Below are 16,187 nucleotides of genomic sequence, written 5' to 3'. Positions count from 1 at the left end.
GACAACGAGAAGAGAAGGCGGTAATTGGGCGGGGGAAGGAGGTGCATGAGGAGTAGGCAGGAAGAGGTTCCTATTTCAGAAATGGAGGTGCTATGTCAAGGTTTTATTGAACCCCTTAGGTTCTATTTCTCCCTTCCTGTGTCTTGCCCTCTCGCCCTGTATCCTGTACTCACCTGGTCACCGGGTTTGCCAGCTTCACCAGCGGGGCCAGGAGAGCCGGGAAGACCCTAGAAGAGGAAGACATAAGAGAGAAAAATGAGGTCACACCCACTACCGATAACATGCATTACTGCTGATCAGATCCAATCATGGTTGGCTTTCGCTTTTCTCACCTGGAATCCTGGGGAGCCTCCGGGACCTTGTTCGCCTCTCTCACCAGCAGGACCCTGCCAAAGGAAGCAGAAGAAGAAGTGAGCACCTTCTGGCACTCCCCAACACCAGGCAGCAGCCAGCCACAAGAGGGCAAGTAGTAGGGCATGTACTTACAGATGGGCCAGGTGGACCTTGAGCACCAGCTTCGCCATCTTTACCAGGAGCACCCTAGGGGGAAGGAGATGAAAGGGTCAGGCAAGCAGACAGACGTTCCGATACTGCTTCACAGTTTGCACAAGTCTATGGCATAGTCTGTGTGGTTAAAGCTAAAGGGGTATGATTACTACTTATGACTCAACTGTCCAATACCCACATTCTCCCACTCCCTTATCCTGGTCCACTACATCCCAATGGAGTCTCACCAACCCGCTCATCCCAGACTCTATATACACCAATGAATGTTCGCCCATTGTCTCCACGAGTTGCTCATAGCCCTGAGAGACGCCAGCGTTTCACTGTTCTTATATACTCCCCTGGAGTCCCACTCAGCTAAAGGTGCCTTCATTTAGCAAGAGGGAACTCCTGCACGATAAATCGCACTGAGAAGCAGAGAGGACAACTAGGCAAGTCCCGAGGGGAACAACGGGACCGAAACATGCAAGAGTGTGAATCAGTACTTACAGTAGCACCAGGAGGACCAGCAACACCTCTCTCGCCAGACTTGCCAGGCTCACCCTGCGGGAGAAAACATCCAATGAATGGGAGGTAAATATCAGACTAACTTAGCAGCAATATGTTTTAAATGTGCATTCTGGACAAATGGGCAATGGTTGTCGGAAGCTGTTTTGTGACAGCCCCATGACTTCCAAAAGGTTTGGAATATTCAGATGTCAATGAATCTTTTGCCATAAGAAAGGCCCACCCACTAAGACACACCACTGCTAAACTACGGTATAATTCACACCTTCCATATTTTCGCAGGTGCTATGTGAGCTTACAAAATGGGGTTGAGTGCCAAGAGGACTGGTGTGCACTGAGAACCCAGAATCCTTTTGGAATCTTCTGGGAGAGTGGCATATTGAGTAGTAATTGCTTGGAGCGGGGAGAGGGGCAGCTAGTGGCCATGCTAAGGCTGCAATGGGCCATTCAAATAAGAATGCTCTTTATTTCCTGGAGTGGTTCATTCTCTATTGGGTGGGGAATCAGGACCAGCAGGAAGGCATAGATAATTGAGGATGGATGACCTTTTCTAGTCTTCACCGACCCACAATTGCCCACAGAAGAGGCATCTATCAAAACATTGGTTAGGGATACAGGAAGTGAATGAGGAAAATTGGTCATCAGGAAACGACGTCACATCAGGGAAGATATTTGTTCAATATTTTCACTTTGCCTATAAATCCACTCACTGGCGTGGCAAACAGGAAGTTGCTATAGCGTATAAACAGGGATTAGGAAGTTGCATCACAAGGGAAGGCAGAGTTTGTCTCCATCTTTTGCCTCTGCTCTTTCCCCATGCATATCTTAAGCAAAGCCTTTGCTGAGAAATGTCAGCAGTGAGTGATGTCACAATGACGCTCACCAGCCTTTTGGAATGTGTTTCCTGATGTTCATACTTACAGCAGCACCCTTGGGGCCAGGGAAACCCATGACACCGGATTGACCTCTTGCTCCGGAAGGACCAGGGGGACCAGGACGACCATCTTGACCAGGGGCACCCTATTGATTAAAGAGTAAAGGGAGGCAGGTTAGGCCATGACTGTTTGGTGAAGAGAGGAGGTTGAGAAGGCGTATCCATGTGTGCCTCATACACGAGTGACTACTTACAGCGGGACCAGTCTTGCCATCAGGGCCGGGGCTGCCAGGGCTACCAGTCAGACCCTAGTAAGAGAGGAGAAGGAAAGTTCAGGTCATTCTGTAGGTTTAAGAATCACAACACTGTCAACACTGGATGAGAAATGCGCAAGAAAAAAAGGTGTACATCGAAGAAGGCGCCGAGAACTGTTAGTAACAATGATGCCAGCTAAGAAGGCAATAGGGAGAGAGATGGGTGAGTAGGTGCGGAAAGGAGAGACCGTATGTGGAAAAGGAATAGTTCACATTGGTCATTACGAGAAGCTACCCTGAAAATGAAGAGTGCTGGAGAAGAATTAACTTTCTGGGGCATATGACTGCCCTTGCATCAGTAGAGTTCATTGTTTCTGTTTTCTTGTTCACACTTTCACAAAACCATCTATTCCCAAACTCTGCCAATGTATACGTGTTGTCACTCTTGAGAATGGCCATTAATTGCATCTCGTGCGGCCTTTGTGCTTTTCACAGTGTGACCCATGTTCTGATGCACTTGCTTCATTCTTACCTTTGCACCAGGAAGGCCGGGCTCACCAGGACGGCCAGATTCACCAGGAGATCCTTTGGCACCAGCAGGACCAACGGGACCACGCTCACCAGGGGCACCCTATGGAAAGAAAGCAATCAGAAAACAGTGATGCCAAGGGTTGGTCACGGCACTTGTGAACCAGCATGTAGGTAAATGACTAGAGTCCTAGCCTGGTTTGAAAAGAGGCCATGATAAGTGGTAGCACGTGTGCGTCATTATAGGGTGCATCTCGGACCTCCTCGCAGCGCCATCACCCATCCTTAGAGGAATGGGTGTACCACCCCCACATCAAGCCCTGTTGCTGACATGACTATATCCGTTACTTTTTAAAATACACGCACCACAATGTGACACATTTAGGCACTCATTGCCATGTTAAATTTGTTTTTTCTTTAAGCCTCAAGGTAAACTAGACAATCAGTTACATCAGGGCCAGCAGCTGAAGCTTGGCTCTTATCAATGCCTTACAAGGCCATGGTGACAGAGCAAAGGGTGGTATGGCTCATGCCTTTTCCCAGTGGAAAGCGTGGAATGAGTGGGGCATTATCACCTCATTAAGAGGGTGGCAAACTACTCTCAGTCAGGACTGAGGTTCAACGGAGAAGAGAGAGTGATCAAAGCAAGTTCTCACCTTGGGGCCGGAAGCACCATCAGATCCGGGGAAACCACGGCTTCCAGGGCCTCCCTGTGAGAGAAAAAGAAATGAAAGAGAGAACGAGTCAGACTCTAGGGATGGGAGCAGGGCACATGAACACAGAACTCGCCAAGCCTTCCCAAGAGTCCACCATACATGATGCTTCCCAGACCACCCTGTTCATTCCATAAGAAATCCCAAGGAGAGCCCAGGAACAGTGGCACCTCTTTGGAGACCCCAGAGAGGTGCAGATGGGAGTCCTCAGCAGATTTCAAGCGCAGAAGCTACTTACACGTTCGCCAGCAGGGCCAGGTGCACCAGCAGGTCCGGGCTCGCCACGGGAACCTCTCTTGCCTTCTTCGCCAGATGGACCAGGTGGGCCTTGTACACCAGAGGGACCCTAATGGGGGTGAAAGATGAGACACTCAGGTGACAATCTGCCAAGCACCATGCATTGTGATGGTAGAAGAGCACTGGTAAGGAAGGCGGTTGCATACAGCACTGCGCATACTTACAGGTTCTCCCTTAGCACCGGGCTCGCCCTTGTGACCTTGAGTGCCAGGTTCTCCCTACAGACAAAAACAAATGCGCATTAAATCCCATTGTATTTACTAATAGAGCAGGCACTGATGACACACAGTTTCTCTTTAAAAATATTACAAAACAATGTATTAGAGTGAGTGCTTGGATTGTCTTGGACTTCCCTAGCTCGCTTTTCCCTATACAAACACGATCTTGTCAGGGTAACAGGGTTGGGGGTCGGGGAACCAGGGGGGTCTTTGAGGGGTTACCACAACTTCAAATTTAGAGAGATGGTTATCGAAAGTTACAAAGTCCTGGATCGTTGGCTAAGGACTGAGGCCTACAACGAGCTACTGAAATCTGAGTTTACTAATACAAGACATGCGCCTGACCTAGAAAGATTCTCTAATAGGGCTGTGGGGCTATGACAGAACAGGTCTTCCCTTTTTACTCAAGTGTGAGGCTCTTAAGAACTAAGCTCTCAGCTGCAAGCTTGGAGTTCTTGAAAAATACAGACGCAGATACTAATTGCTACAGGTTGTTGACAGTAAGATGTAACTGAGACCCTGGACCTCTGATGCCGGCCTTACGCCCTCACGGGTAACTGAGGTCCAGGCTCTCCGATAGAGGCCTATTGATATCACACTCTACTGTGGCACTGAAAGGGCCATGTGCTTTGAGGCAGCCTTGCTGCTGCAACATGTCAGTGAGGCCTATTCCCTCTGGCAGAGGTCTGCAGCCCCCACATGATACGCAGACCAAGGCCCTGTGAAACACACCTGGGTTCATCACAAGTGACTGAGGCTCAGACTTTCTGATGCAGGCCTGGCACCCTACACGTTACTAAGGCCAACTCACGCAGGTGTGGGGCTATCACAACTTACCGAGACCCAGTAAAGATGCAGGTCTTTGGGGTACCACTAGTTACTGAAATCCATGCCCCCGGTACAGCCCTGGAGACATCATGCATTTCTACCACCCAGCGTATCTGTACAGGTCATTGGCCTTATTATGTCCCCTTGACCCCAAGCACTGATAAGGTACAACCTATTTTCTAAGTAACTTGATCACAACCCCCTGATACCAGATGAAGCCAGGCCATTTTGGCGCAAGGCAATGGGTAGGTGAGGCAAAGGAGTTACGTACGTTGTTACCCTTGGGACCGGGGGAGCCAGCAGGGCCTTGTGTTCCGGGAGCGCCACGGGCACCGGGGAATCCAGGAGCACCAGCAATGCCAGGAGCACCCTGTGTAAGAGAGACGAGAAGAAAAGGTTAGGACCAGGGAACCCTGTATACATGGAAGAGAACATCAACTAAAAGCCAGTACAGTTCTCATAAGCCGCTTCACTGAATATACTCACAGTAGCACCTTTGCCGCCAGGTTGACCATCAGTTCCGGGGTTGCCCTGCAAGAGAGAAGAAGACAAGCATGGCTTAGCTCTAGTGTCTGCTGCTTCCTCCTGGGTCAGGTAGAGTCGCTTGCTTGAAAATGGAGGCTGTACTTACAGAGGGACCAGCAGCGCCAGCGGGGCCAGGTGCACCGGGCTCACCACGAGCTCCCTGAGGGCCTTCGGAACCGCGAGAACCTTGAGGACCAGCATCACCCTAGGTGGGGGAGAAGAAGAAGGCAGAGTGAGCATAAGGCTGGCAGGGGCCTCGTCAAGCTGGGCGATAGCAGCACCCATGCACAGTCGCTGTGCATGTTCCGCTGCATTCAAGCAGATAATTCTGTTTAGGCATGTCCAACATTCAAAAATAATTAAAAGAAATGTCAGTCTAGTCAACATGTCCGCAGAGCACGGGATGGGGCCTCCCAGTCTGGAAGAGTCATTGAGTGACTGCCCCTTATAGGGCACTGAGTGCATGACAGGTTCTGCTGCTTGAGTCAGACTGTCATGGAGGCCTCAGCCAGTGACCTTCGACTCCTGCATACTCTGAACTCAAGACGCACTCAGGTCACAGTTCAGTTCTACTTTGCTGAAAGGTGCTGTGAGTGCACATGTAAGTCAGTTCACAAAAAGGTAGGGAGCGCCGAAGAGTGGTATTAAGGTGTACAGGGAGGGTGGGGTACCTGGAATATCAGTGAGTGGTGTCAGGTCAGGAGGGAGGTACATTGCCAGTGCTCTGCAAGTGTCCCCCAGTACAGGTGTAGGTTGGGAGCGCACTGACAGGGCTTCATGGGTTTCCATTACTGGAATAAAGGATCTGCCACGTTAAGATTGCCCTGCCATGCCAGGGCTGTATGGGGGGTCGCAGCACTAGACTGGGATATGCATTGACAATGCGCTATGTCTCAATGCTGGAAGAGAAATGAGTCCTGAGTGATGAACATTGGAAGGGCTATCTGTGGCACTCTGCACAGGTACCTGAGAGGGAAGCAAGTTAGGAACATGGGTGCTTACTGGATTATCAGAGGGGCACACCACTACATCTCGGGATAGTGGTGCATTTCAGTACTGGAATTGCAGAAGGTGCTACAAGGCGAGGGTTGGGGTGCATTACCAGAGCAATAATAGGCCTCAATACTGACGTAGGAAACAATGCTAGAGGTGAGGAGCGGTGGACACTGGACGATCTGCACAGGTCCTCTGTGAGGTTAGCAGGGGTTGGTGAAGGCTTAGACATGGCTATTTGCACCGTTACAATACTGCTTTGAAGGTCACCCTGCTCATTCACTTCAGTGGTAAAGAAATGTTAGGGAGCACTGTCGGTACAGGTGCCGCCACCATTCTCTTACGCTCTATGGGTCAGGCCTGCTAAGGTTACATCTGCAATGTTATGCCAAGCACTGCTGCAACACCGAGGGCTGCTTGTTAGAAAAGACATGGGGATCGCTGGCAGAGCCGTGAGGCTGAACAGTGTTGAGAGGCTGGGAGTGGCCTATAGCAGCCAGCTTCTATTGCAGGAAACTCTCGAACTAAGCTCAAAGGCCACTCTCAATGCTACAAAACAAGGACTAGATGTCATGCCAAGTAAAGCCCAGAATCCCAACTCCATGGCCTCTGAGATAAGAGCAGAAGGCTGCAGATTTGCAATGGCTCACCTTAGCTCCAACAGCGCCGGGGAATCCAGGGGGTCCGGTTGGGCCAGTGGGACCCTAAAAGAGGAAAGAAAAAGACACGAGTTTCAGAAAGACAGCATTCAGAAGTCATCCCACCACATGGGCTGGCGCTTATAGAGCAATGGTATCCAAACGTTTACAGGGTGAGTGCCCCTGAAGGACAAAACATTGCTGCTGATCAGGTTGTCTATTAAAATCAGTCACTGCGCACTCAGGATTTCCATTGGAAGGGTGGAGGGGCACAGTTAGGCCACTGTTATAGACAAAGGTGAACAAGGGAATATGGGATGCTAATGGAGAGGGCTGCAATTAAGGGCGATACAATGGAGACATGGGCTATGACGGAGAAAGAGGGCTATGCGGAAGGAGGGAGGAGGCCCTCTCCTGACGCCATTTCCATGCACCAATACAGGTGGTTGGCCGGCCTCTCTGGCAGGTGGCAAGGCCCCGCCCCCTGCCTAGGGAATACTTACGGAAGGACCAGCAGCACCAGGAGCGCCATCATTTCCACGAGCACCCTGCAGGCAGAAGGAGGGAAAGAGGGCGACATGTGCATTAGAGTGGGCGCTGTTATGTCACTGGACGCAGGGGTCTGGGGGGGGGGGTATACACAGAGATACTTACAGCAGGTCCAGGGGCACCGGGGCGGCCTCTCTCGCCGGGGAGTCCACGGGGTCCCTGTGGATAAGAGAGACGAGATGCAGCAATGGGTCACCACGTTTTCAGGAGGGAGACATCCATTATGGGACAATAATACCTATGGGTTAGGAGCTGCTTAACCGGAGGGGGCGCTGCCTCTAGAAATAATACAGGCACACACAACAGGCAGCTGGATTCGGGCCATGCCCAACCGGGCGGCCCCTGTTATTACGTCTCTACACGTCGCTGGCGTCCTCCGTCGCAACACTGTGTGACAGCCTTTCCCAAAAAAGAGCCTTGAATTCATTTCTCGTCCCTCTCTGCACTTTAGCTCGCACTATAGACACACTAAATGTGCACAGTTCAACGACAGCCACCAAGACTCAGAGACCCGCCCTCATTAGCGACCAATCAGATCCTGCACAGCCTTTGCTGACTATATCAACTTCTACTGTTTGCAGAAGTACACTCGCTAGTACAGCTAGCCCCACCCTCAGCGCCCCCTACAGGTGACCACGGCTTACTTTATCGAGATCACTTCCTGTCACAATGAAACGTCTGGCTGCCAGCGGCGGCCTTTTCATTTATTTACACGGTGCTGTGCCCAATCAAAGCAAGTTAAACGTGCCTACTTACCACTTGTCCAGGAGCGCCATTCTCACCGGGGTTGCCATTCTCACCCTAGGAAAGAAGAGAACAGGTTTAGGGATCAGAGTCTGCCATATCACAGAGCAGTGCTTCAGGGGAGATGTCACACGCAAAGGGTTGGGGGAAGCCAGTCTCGCCATACCTTGGGACCAGCGGGGCCGTTGTCTCCCTTGGCACCATCCAGACCATTGAAACCCTGTAGAAAAGAAACGAGAGAGTTACAAGGGACAGTAAGACATGGGCGCTCCAACCAAAGTGAAGGCTTCGGCCTCCACACAAGCCCAGGAACAAGGCCTGCTGTGGGGGTAAGGAGGGCGGTCTGCGATCACTGGGTCTGGTGGAAGCACGGAACTTTGATTGTGTTTGTGTAGTCAACATTTTACTAAAATGCGTGGCCAGGAACTTACTCGGTGTCCCTTCATTCCTGGAAGGCCAGCTGTTCCGGGAAGACCACGAGCTCCCTGCAGAGAAGGAAAAGGGAAGACGTTTAGAGAATGCTGAAGAGCTGAGGCCTGCTGCCCAGAGCAAGGCTAGCGCTGCTGCGCAGGAGGGAGCGCGGCACGCGGGTCCTTGCTGGGCCGGGAAGCATTTTCTGGGCTCAGGTTTGACTAGGAAACGGATGAGAGCTGAACACAAGGGGAAGGCATGGGGAAGGCACCCTGAAAGAGTTGGTACATTTCTTATCAGTGGGTAAAGTAACAAGAGGTATGTCTCATTTAAGGTGCCAACACAGGGGTGCTTCAGAAAATACCAAGAGCACACTGCATTAGGCTTTCCAAACACTCCCTGCCCAAAACTGTACTGCACGCAACCCAGAGAACGCGCTCAACGAGGGGCATCAACTTCCCATAGGATGTCTTACCTGAGGGCCAGGAGGACCACGCTCACCGGGGCGGCCTGGTTTGCCAGCTTCACCCTGTGGGAAGAGAGAGATAAGGGGAGGGGGGTTAGGTTATCCGTAAAATGATTCCAGGACGCACAACCGACAAAAGCAAGGACTTTCTGACAGGCAGCAGTGGTGGGACACCCCTCGCCTAAGCAAGATAGACAAGCCCCTAGAAGGAGGCAGTATGGGTCCATACCTAGAGGGTAAGGTTCAACCATGTAATAATATTCTGTTATGATTTCCAAGTCAGTAAATACTGGTTTCAACATTGGCAGAAGGAAATGTGACTCTTGTCACAAGATCACACTATGTGTCTGCGTCTTTCTCAGGCCTGGGAAGCCAATGACTCAAAATGTAATGCGTTCATCTGGGATAGCATTGAATGCCTGCACTCAAGCCTTAGAGCTCGCACGTGCGGCCAGCAAGGGCCAGAAGCGTTGGGCTGCTGCACACTATATGACCCGCATTGGAACTGTGACCCGAGGGCAGTCTAGAGTGTGGGACCCTGGGATACCTTTTGACTCAGGCCAGAGGGTCAGGACACGTGATATCTCAGGCCCTGCCCATGAGTGAGCTAGCTGAGCAATTCTCCTGCCTCACTCGGAGTGCGAGAGGATATCAGTGGATGAACTCGCTATAAAATAATTAGATCTACTGGATTTTTTAATCATTAAGGGCGTCGGGATGTATTGTTTTTCGAAGGGGGAAGACTGTTGTACAAAATAAACCTACGTAAAATAAACACATTTTTATAATATTGTATTGCATTGTTATATTATCGATTGCTTGCAGTCACTTACATCATCACCGTTCTTGCCGGGTGGGCCTGCGGGACCTCGGGGACCAAGAGCACCCTAGGAAATAAAGAAAAGCAAATACGTGAACCCAGAATTACGTTTCCAAACCATTAAAATGCACACAGATCAGCCATATAGTAGCGCAGTGGTACATGGGATATTGATTCCATCACAGTTGTTCAACTGGTATCTAAAGTAGCTGGCTTGTTGAAAGGGCATTCATGATCCTCTCGTGACACCTATGGGCCATAGCTGGAAGCGCAGTTGGTATGACAACAAGTTATTTTGAAAAGGGAGGAAGTGGGCTACGAAATCTCAGTGCAAATGGCACCTGCTACCAGCCGGTGCTGGGAATACATTGCAAAGCTCTGACAAGAGGACGTTCAAGTCAAGAAGAAAAGCCAGCACCGGCTACTGCTTGCATAGTCTCATTAACGTGCTGGGCCTGCGATTGTTTGCGGAAGGGCAATTCGGTGCGATCTTGGGTCAAGGTCCAACATGTGCTTTAATGAGGACACCTGTTGGAAGCAGATGAAAGTTCAGCCAAAATAACCCTTAGAGCTTCCCCAGACTGTTCTTACAGTGACACCGGTTGGCTGCATGCGAGAGGACATGCTGCTGGGGTAATAAAGTCGAAGGAACAGGCAGAACCAACTGCTGCCCTTATAGTGACATCTTCTGGCCACACATATAAATGACACCCAGGAAACACTCAAAGCACAGGGCAAGCTGGTGGGGTCATTGCTGGAGTAGCAACCTCAGCCCCCTGGAGTAGACACTTCTTGATCCTACACTGGGATCAGTTGACTGGAACAATTCAGCCCTGGCGAGCAGCGTCTACATTCAATGAGCTGCACAACGCTCTAGTTCCCCCACCCCTGCCAATGGGCCCTTCCCGCGGCCATGAGCAATTGCAGATCCGAGTTGGGACCCCTTGGGTTCAAAACAGCTTGAACGGCCCTGCTTATCTTGCTCACAAATAACAAGAGAAGTAGCTCAAATACTCACAGATGCGCCGGGCTCTCCGGGTTCACCAGGGGGGCCTTGGAAGCCTTGGGGGCCCTGGAGGGTTGAAGAAAGACGGACGTTATTGGTAAATACATCTTTCTGCAGTATGTTTTTTTGACAAGCTTTGAGATGTGGTGAGTTTTCAGCCAATCTATGGCAAATGACTGCACTCTGACACCACCAACTGGATAGTTAAAACACATTTTGAAAAAGGCTTTTTGAGACAGGACTTCAAAATAAATATTATTAATAAGTAATTCAAATGGCAAGCTGTGGGATGAGGTTATGTGCTTTGGGGAATGTTGCATGCAGTTCCTATTAACATCATGTTGTATGTTTCAAGCTGTCCAAACCAATATTCACAATCATTCAGACTTTCTAGGGGGTGTGCCCATTTGCTCGATCAGGGCGGTGTTGGAGAAGGGGCCTTGCATATGTCTGGTTTGGAAACAAAGTGGGTGTGGGTGAGAGAGGGCCTAGGCGAGATAGAAGAGGTTACTTACAGGCGCACCAGAAGGACCAGGAGCACCACGGGGACCCATGGGACCCTAAAAAAGGAGAGAGAGAAAAAATCATTACATAGTGAAACAATAGGCTCTTAAGAAGCAGCATGTGGCCATTTTGTTTTCTTATTCGGTTAGCCATCTTTTCCCCTTATAAATGCGAATTGAAATCTACTTTTCTCAGCCAGGCCTATCTGAAATCTCGTCTTTATTACTGTTTCCTATTTATCGACTAATATCTTGTCCTTTCCTTGTTCTATCCAACAGAGTCAGCCATCTTGTTTCCTGTCAGTTGCAGTCAGCCATCTTGTTTCATATCAGTGTTGCAAAAGGTTGGTTGGTGCTATGAATCTCTTCCTCTCACAATGCATTGGCCACGCCCGTTGCGCTCTGCTCTTAACACAATCACCACTCTCTGGCTGAACCATTAGAGCATGTCTGCTCTTCCTGTTGACTTCCCCGCTTGAAGCTTGCTATATCAGTTGCCTAACTTTTTCCTCACAGTGCTAGCCTTGGACTGAAAATGGAAACACTCACAGTTGCACCGGGCACGGAGATACCAGCAGATTTCTCATCATAACCATAGGACATTTGAGAAGCGAAGTTCTGTGAAGAAAGGAAAATAACATAAAAGGGATTGTCAGAAAGGACACTATGCAGGCCACAGAAGACAATGTGAAATGGGTGCAGAGCTCTGTCCACTAGTCTCAGGACAACAGAACATCTAACTTACTCCGCCAAAGCCTGGGGGACCAGGGGGGCCGGGGAGTCCTGGAATGCCTGGGTTGCCATCTCTTCCGGGTAGGCCAGGAAGTCCCTGGGAAGGCAAGAAGGAGATGAAAATGAATTGACCAAACTGTCAAAAGCTGCACCATAATAAACATTAGGAGGAGTACATGGAATCAAGGGGGCGATAGAGATTTTAGGAACATGGTGGGGGGAGATAAAGGATCAAAATGAGAGAACTGAGCAAGACATGGGTTGAGGGTGGGCAAGCGTAGACACCTACCCTATCTCCTTTAGGGCCATCTTCTCCCCTGGGTCCCTGTAGAACAGAAGGCAAATGGCCAATCAAAACCATGTCCACAAAACTAACCAAAGCTTAAAAGCAGGTACCAAAGGCGGCACAACGGATGTTGGGAATAAATACATGCATGCATCTATATGGGATGTAGGGACATGTGTACAGTACATTGGTTTACTTTACCTCAACTCCTGTTTGTTCTGAATAAGAAGTTCCTGTAGAGGAAGAGAAAGGCCCAAACATTAGAATTGGAATTTCCCAATTGAATGTAACGTGCCTTGATCTTTTTAAGGAGGGTGTCGTTTTCCCTTGACATTCCTAAAGCCTTATTTTACAGAACTGTCTAATTGTCTGCACCCTGGGCTTTGGATTTCTGGTCTTCGGAAGGGTGATTGTTTTTCACAGTCAATATTTGGTTCCCTCTGCTTTCTGCCTACATTTCATAGACCTTGCATTGGTACAGCGGCGGCCATTTTGTCAGTGCCTTTCAAGCCAACGTGGAGACAGACTTGCACAGAGCTTCCAATACCAGCCAGTGCTTGCTGTCGACACCAAATTCGATTAAACAGGAACTTATTATGTTGGCACTTCAATTAACACAGTACATGAAGGGTATTTTTCAGGCCATCTAAAAGACTGGGATAGGCACACGCGTATGCCAACCTAAAATGATCAGCAACTCAGAGGTGCTATGCTTAATGTCTGGCCAAAGCCCAGCATCAACCATTCATTCCTTAATTCCCAATGTCCCAAATGCAAAACGGAAGCGATCAACCCAAACATGCATTTGAGATGGAAGTTAAAAACCTGTCACTGATCCATGGGTGGCCATCTTCTGTATGGTTGACCCTCTCACCCCCTTCCCCAGTGCTGCGCTTTGTAGGGGAAAGCAGAGGTATCGTGGCTCTGTGCTAATGGTGTTGTACTGACCATGTAAGGTACTCTTGATGGGTATTGAAATATTCTACAGAAATATCACCACTCACTTCACTGAACAATAGAGCAGAACTGTACAGAGACTTGAAGCCTGAATCTAGCCATGAACCTAACATCTTGGGAGATGAGGGCAATATTGGGTCTTGAAGGTTGAAACTAGTGACTGCCACAGCAGCTTGTGGGTGTTGGCTGTATTGGGACTTGAGGCCTAAAGCTTGTGACTGCCACAGTATATTAGGGGTGTTGGCCGTATTGGGACTTGAGGCCTGAAGCTCGTGATTGCCACAGCATCTTGGGGGTGTTGGCCGTATTGGGACTTGAGCCCTGAAGCTCGTGACTGCCACAGCATCTTGTGGGTGTTGGCTGTATTGGGACTTGAGGCCTGAAGCCCGTGACTGCCACAGCATCTTGTGGGTGTTGGCTGTATTGGGACTTGAGGCCTGAAGCTTCTGACTGGGACAGCATCTTGTGGGTGTTGGCCTTATTGGGACTTGAGGCCTGAAGCCCGTGACTGCCACAGCATCTTGGGGGTGTTGGCCGTATTGGGACTTGAGGCCTGAAGCCCGTGACTGCCACAGCATCTTGGGGGTGTTGGCCGTATTGAGAATTGAGGCCTGAAGCCCATGACTGCCACAGCATCTTGGGGGTGTTGGCCGTATTGGGACTTGAGGCCTGAAGCCCATGACTGCCACAGCATCTTGGGGGTGTTGGCCGTATTGGGACTTGAGGCCTGAAGCCCATGACTGCCACAGCATCTTGGGGGTGTTGGCCGTATTGGGAGTTGAGGCTTGCAGCTAGTGATTGCCATAGCATCCTTGGACGTGAGGGCCCTGGGGTGTCCTTGTCATCCCACACTTCCTTGTCTTGCACCCCACCCCTTCCGGTCCCTTAATACTCATAGCCCCTCAGCAAAGCAAAGAGGGGCGTGTGCATACCATCGCTTCTGGGGCAGACAGGGCAGCACTCTCCGTAAGGAATCTCGGGGTTGGGGCAGTCCAGAGGTTCTTCGCCACACATCACCTCTTCGCAGAGAGCATTGCTGTTGTCGCACACGCAGATCGTGCATGGTTCGGGTTTCCAGACATCGGTTGCACTGTATGTGTTTCCTCCGTGATGGCAGAGGCCATCTTCAACTAAACATCAAGACAAAAAAAAAGCACAGCGGTCGTTCAGTGCGACGGGCAAGGACTGCACTACGCGCAGCGAGCTGGTCTCCTCCTGCTGCTGCTGCTGACCAATGAGCAAGACCCTCGACTCTGTGGCCTCGCTGCTAATCCCAGGAAGCAATGGTATACAGAGGCGGTTAACTACATTATGGGCCCGCGGGAGGCATCCCAGCACAGGACCCCATCTACTTCCCCTCCAACGTGCCACGAGAGAACGCTCTACACCTGCAGTCATTCTGTAAGGAGCTGTTAGGGCAATCGATTCTCATGAAGCCACCCCAGCTCAAGAGACCTTTACTGTGAGCCAGGAGCCAGCAGCCGCTTCCCAGGGACCCTGAGAAGAGAACAAGGCCTGCTGCCAATTCTGCTATCCAAATGCAAGCTTCGCTTTCAGACAAGGCAAGCCCAGCATACATCACGATTTTCAAAGAAAAGCCAGAGGCAAACTAGGTGAGGGGTGTTGGTGGTGGGCTCGCGTTGGCACAGTAAGGAGTCAACCCATTGAAGAATACGCTGAAGCGTTGCGGAAGATGGCAGCTCGGCGACTAAGCATGCTCAGAACATGGCATGCACAAGTCTTCGAGACGAGAGTTCCCATGCCATAGCAGAAGCAGCCCCTTACATCAAGTCTAAGGCACCTGCAAAGGCACGCAAAAACAACCCCGTATGCAAATATTCACCTGCCCCGGGCACAGTGAAAAGAAACGAAGCGCGACCAACTGCACAGGGCACATTTACAAAAAGCCGCGGGAAATGAAGGGATCGCCCAGCATTCTGTAGAATCTAGCAGTACAGGCTGCTTATAAAACACATTCAGTACGACTCGTTATTGCAATCTAGTACACGTAAACTGCAGTCTTCTTTTTCATTTCACCCTCCTGAGTTACACACTTAAAGAGCTCACAACCTAGGTGATAAAGAAACAGGGAGCCAACCGGCCCAAATCTACAGATGTGGTTTATCGAGATGCAGATGCGGTTTACAGCTCTTGCGCTATCTTGAATAACAAGGTACAGACCAATTACCTCAATGGATGCAAAGGAAACCGCCATTCTCGTCAAACAACCCCCAGCTCAAGTGAATACAGAATAATTACACTTCCTACCACACGAGAGCGCTGGAGGATTTCAAATGTAGCCACGTAGCCAACTGCGACTTTTCAGCATGCACACAACTTTTTTTTTGGTTTTATGAAGTGATGTCTAGACGTTGTTCTAGCTTTCTGTCTGTTAAAACATTTTCCCATGAATCATCAAGGCTTTTTTTTTTTTTTTACAAAAGATCATGTCCTGATGGACTTTACAGATTGTAGCCTCACTGCACTTCGAAGCGTACACCAGCACCACTGGAGTCACATCTGTCTTGTCATCTACTGTTTATTCCAAAGCCTCTTAGAGCGCAGCCTCCTCCCACCCGCGCATACTTTCTCCAGTACGTCTACCATGGAGCCCACCTCCTGGAGGATGCCTCTTGCCTCCCCCCTCGACCCCTCCCCGTTTCAGAACTTGGCAGTGACAGAAGCAAAAAACTTGTTTAAACTGATCAAACTCGTGGGCTGCCCACCCCCGGGGCTCTTTTGGGAAAGAACACACCCTTTTCCCTCTGCAGCTGGACAACAGTTTTCTTTTTTTTTTGTTCATTCTTTGTCAAAGCAGAACATGTTATACATTC

At 50.0% G+C, this 16,187-nt stretch overlaps 1 protein-coding gene across 2 annotated transcripts in view; it reads right to left on the bottom strand.

Moving 5' to 3' along the window:
• The window catches only part of COL1A1 (collagen type I alpha 1 chain), a 30,544-nt gene that overhangs the window by 13,327 nt on the left and 1,030 nt on the right, over positions 1–16,187 (bottom strand). For both annotated transcript variants that reach the window (XM_069634357.1, XM_069634358.1), the window contains exons 2-29: positions 14,286–14,483; positions 12,598–12,629; positions 12,400–12,435; positions 12,124–12,207; positions 11,928–11,996; positions 11,391–11,435; positions 10,888–10,941; positions 9,883–9,936; positions 9,059–9,112; positions 8,604–8,657; positions 8,339–8,392; positions 8,185–8,229; positions 7,534–7,587; positions 7,383–7,427; positions 6,892–6,945; positions 5,355–5,453; positions 5,210–5,254; positions 4,995–5,093; positions 3,842–3,895; positions 3,619–3,726; positions 3,324–3,377; positions 2,672–2,770; positions 2,140–2,193; positions 1,933–2,031; positions 994–1,047; positions 487–540; positions 333–386; positions 174–227 (exon numbers count right to left, since the gene is read on the bottom strand). In XM_069634357.1, the coding sequence (XP_069490458.1) occupies positions 174–227; positions 333–386; positions 487–540; positions 994–1,047; positions 1,933–2,031; positions 2,140–2,193; positions 2,672–2,770; positions 3,324–3,377; positions 3,619–3,726; positions 3,842–3,895; positions 4,995–5,093; positions 5,210–5,254; positions 5,355–5,453; positions 6,892–6,945; positions 7,383–7,427; positions 7,534–7,587; positions 8,185–8,229; positions 8,339–8,392; positions 8,604–8,657; positions 9,059–9,112; positions 9,883–9,936; positions 10,888–10,941; positions 11,391–11,435; positions 11,928–11,996; positions 12,124–12,207; positions 12,400–12,435; positions 12,598–12,629; positions 14,286–14,483 (1,859 nt within the window). The remainder of the gene's footprint in view (positions 1–173; positions 228–332; positions 387–486; positions 541–993; positions 1,048–1,932; positions 2,032–2,139; positions 2,194–2,671; positions 2,771–3,323; positions 3,378–3,618; positions 3,727–3,841; positions 3,896–4,994; positions 5,094–5,209; positions 5,255–5,354; positions 5,454–6,891; positions 6,946–7,382; positions 7,428–7,533; positions 7,588–8,184; positions 8,230–8,338; positions 8,393–8,603; positions 8,658–9,058; positions 9,113–9,882; positions 9,937–10,887; positions 10,942–11,390; positions 11,436–11,927; positions 11,997–12,123; positions 12,208–12,399; positions 12,436–12,597; positions 12,630–14,285; positions 14,484–16,187) is intronic.

This window comes from Ambystoma mexicanum, chromosome 13 (genome assembly GCF_040938575.1).
Source record: "Ambystoma mexicanum isolate Mex_15411 chromosome 13, UKY_AmexF1_1, whole genome shotgun sequence".
Taxonomy (NCBI): Eukaryota; Metazoa; Chordata; class Amphibia; order Caudata; family Ambystomatidae; genus Ambystoma; species Ambystoma mexicanum.
Note: the sequence above shows the minus strand (reverse complement) of the source record. Positions and strands in the feature narration are given on the sequence as shown.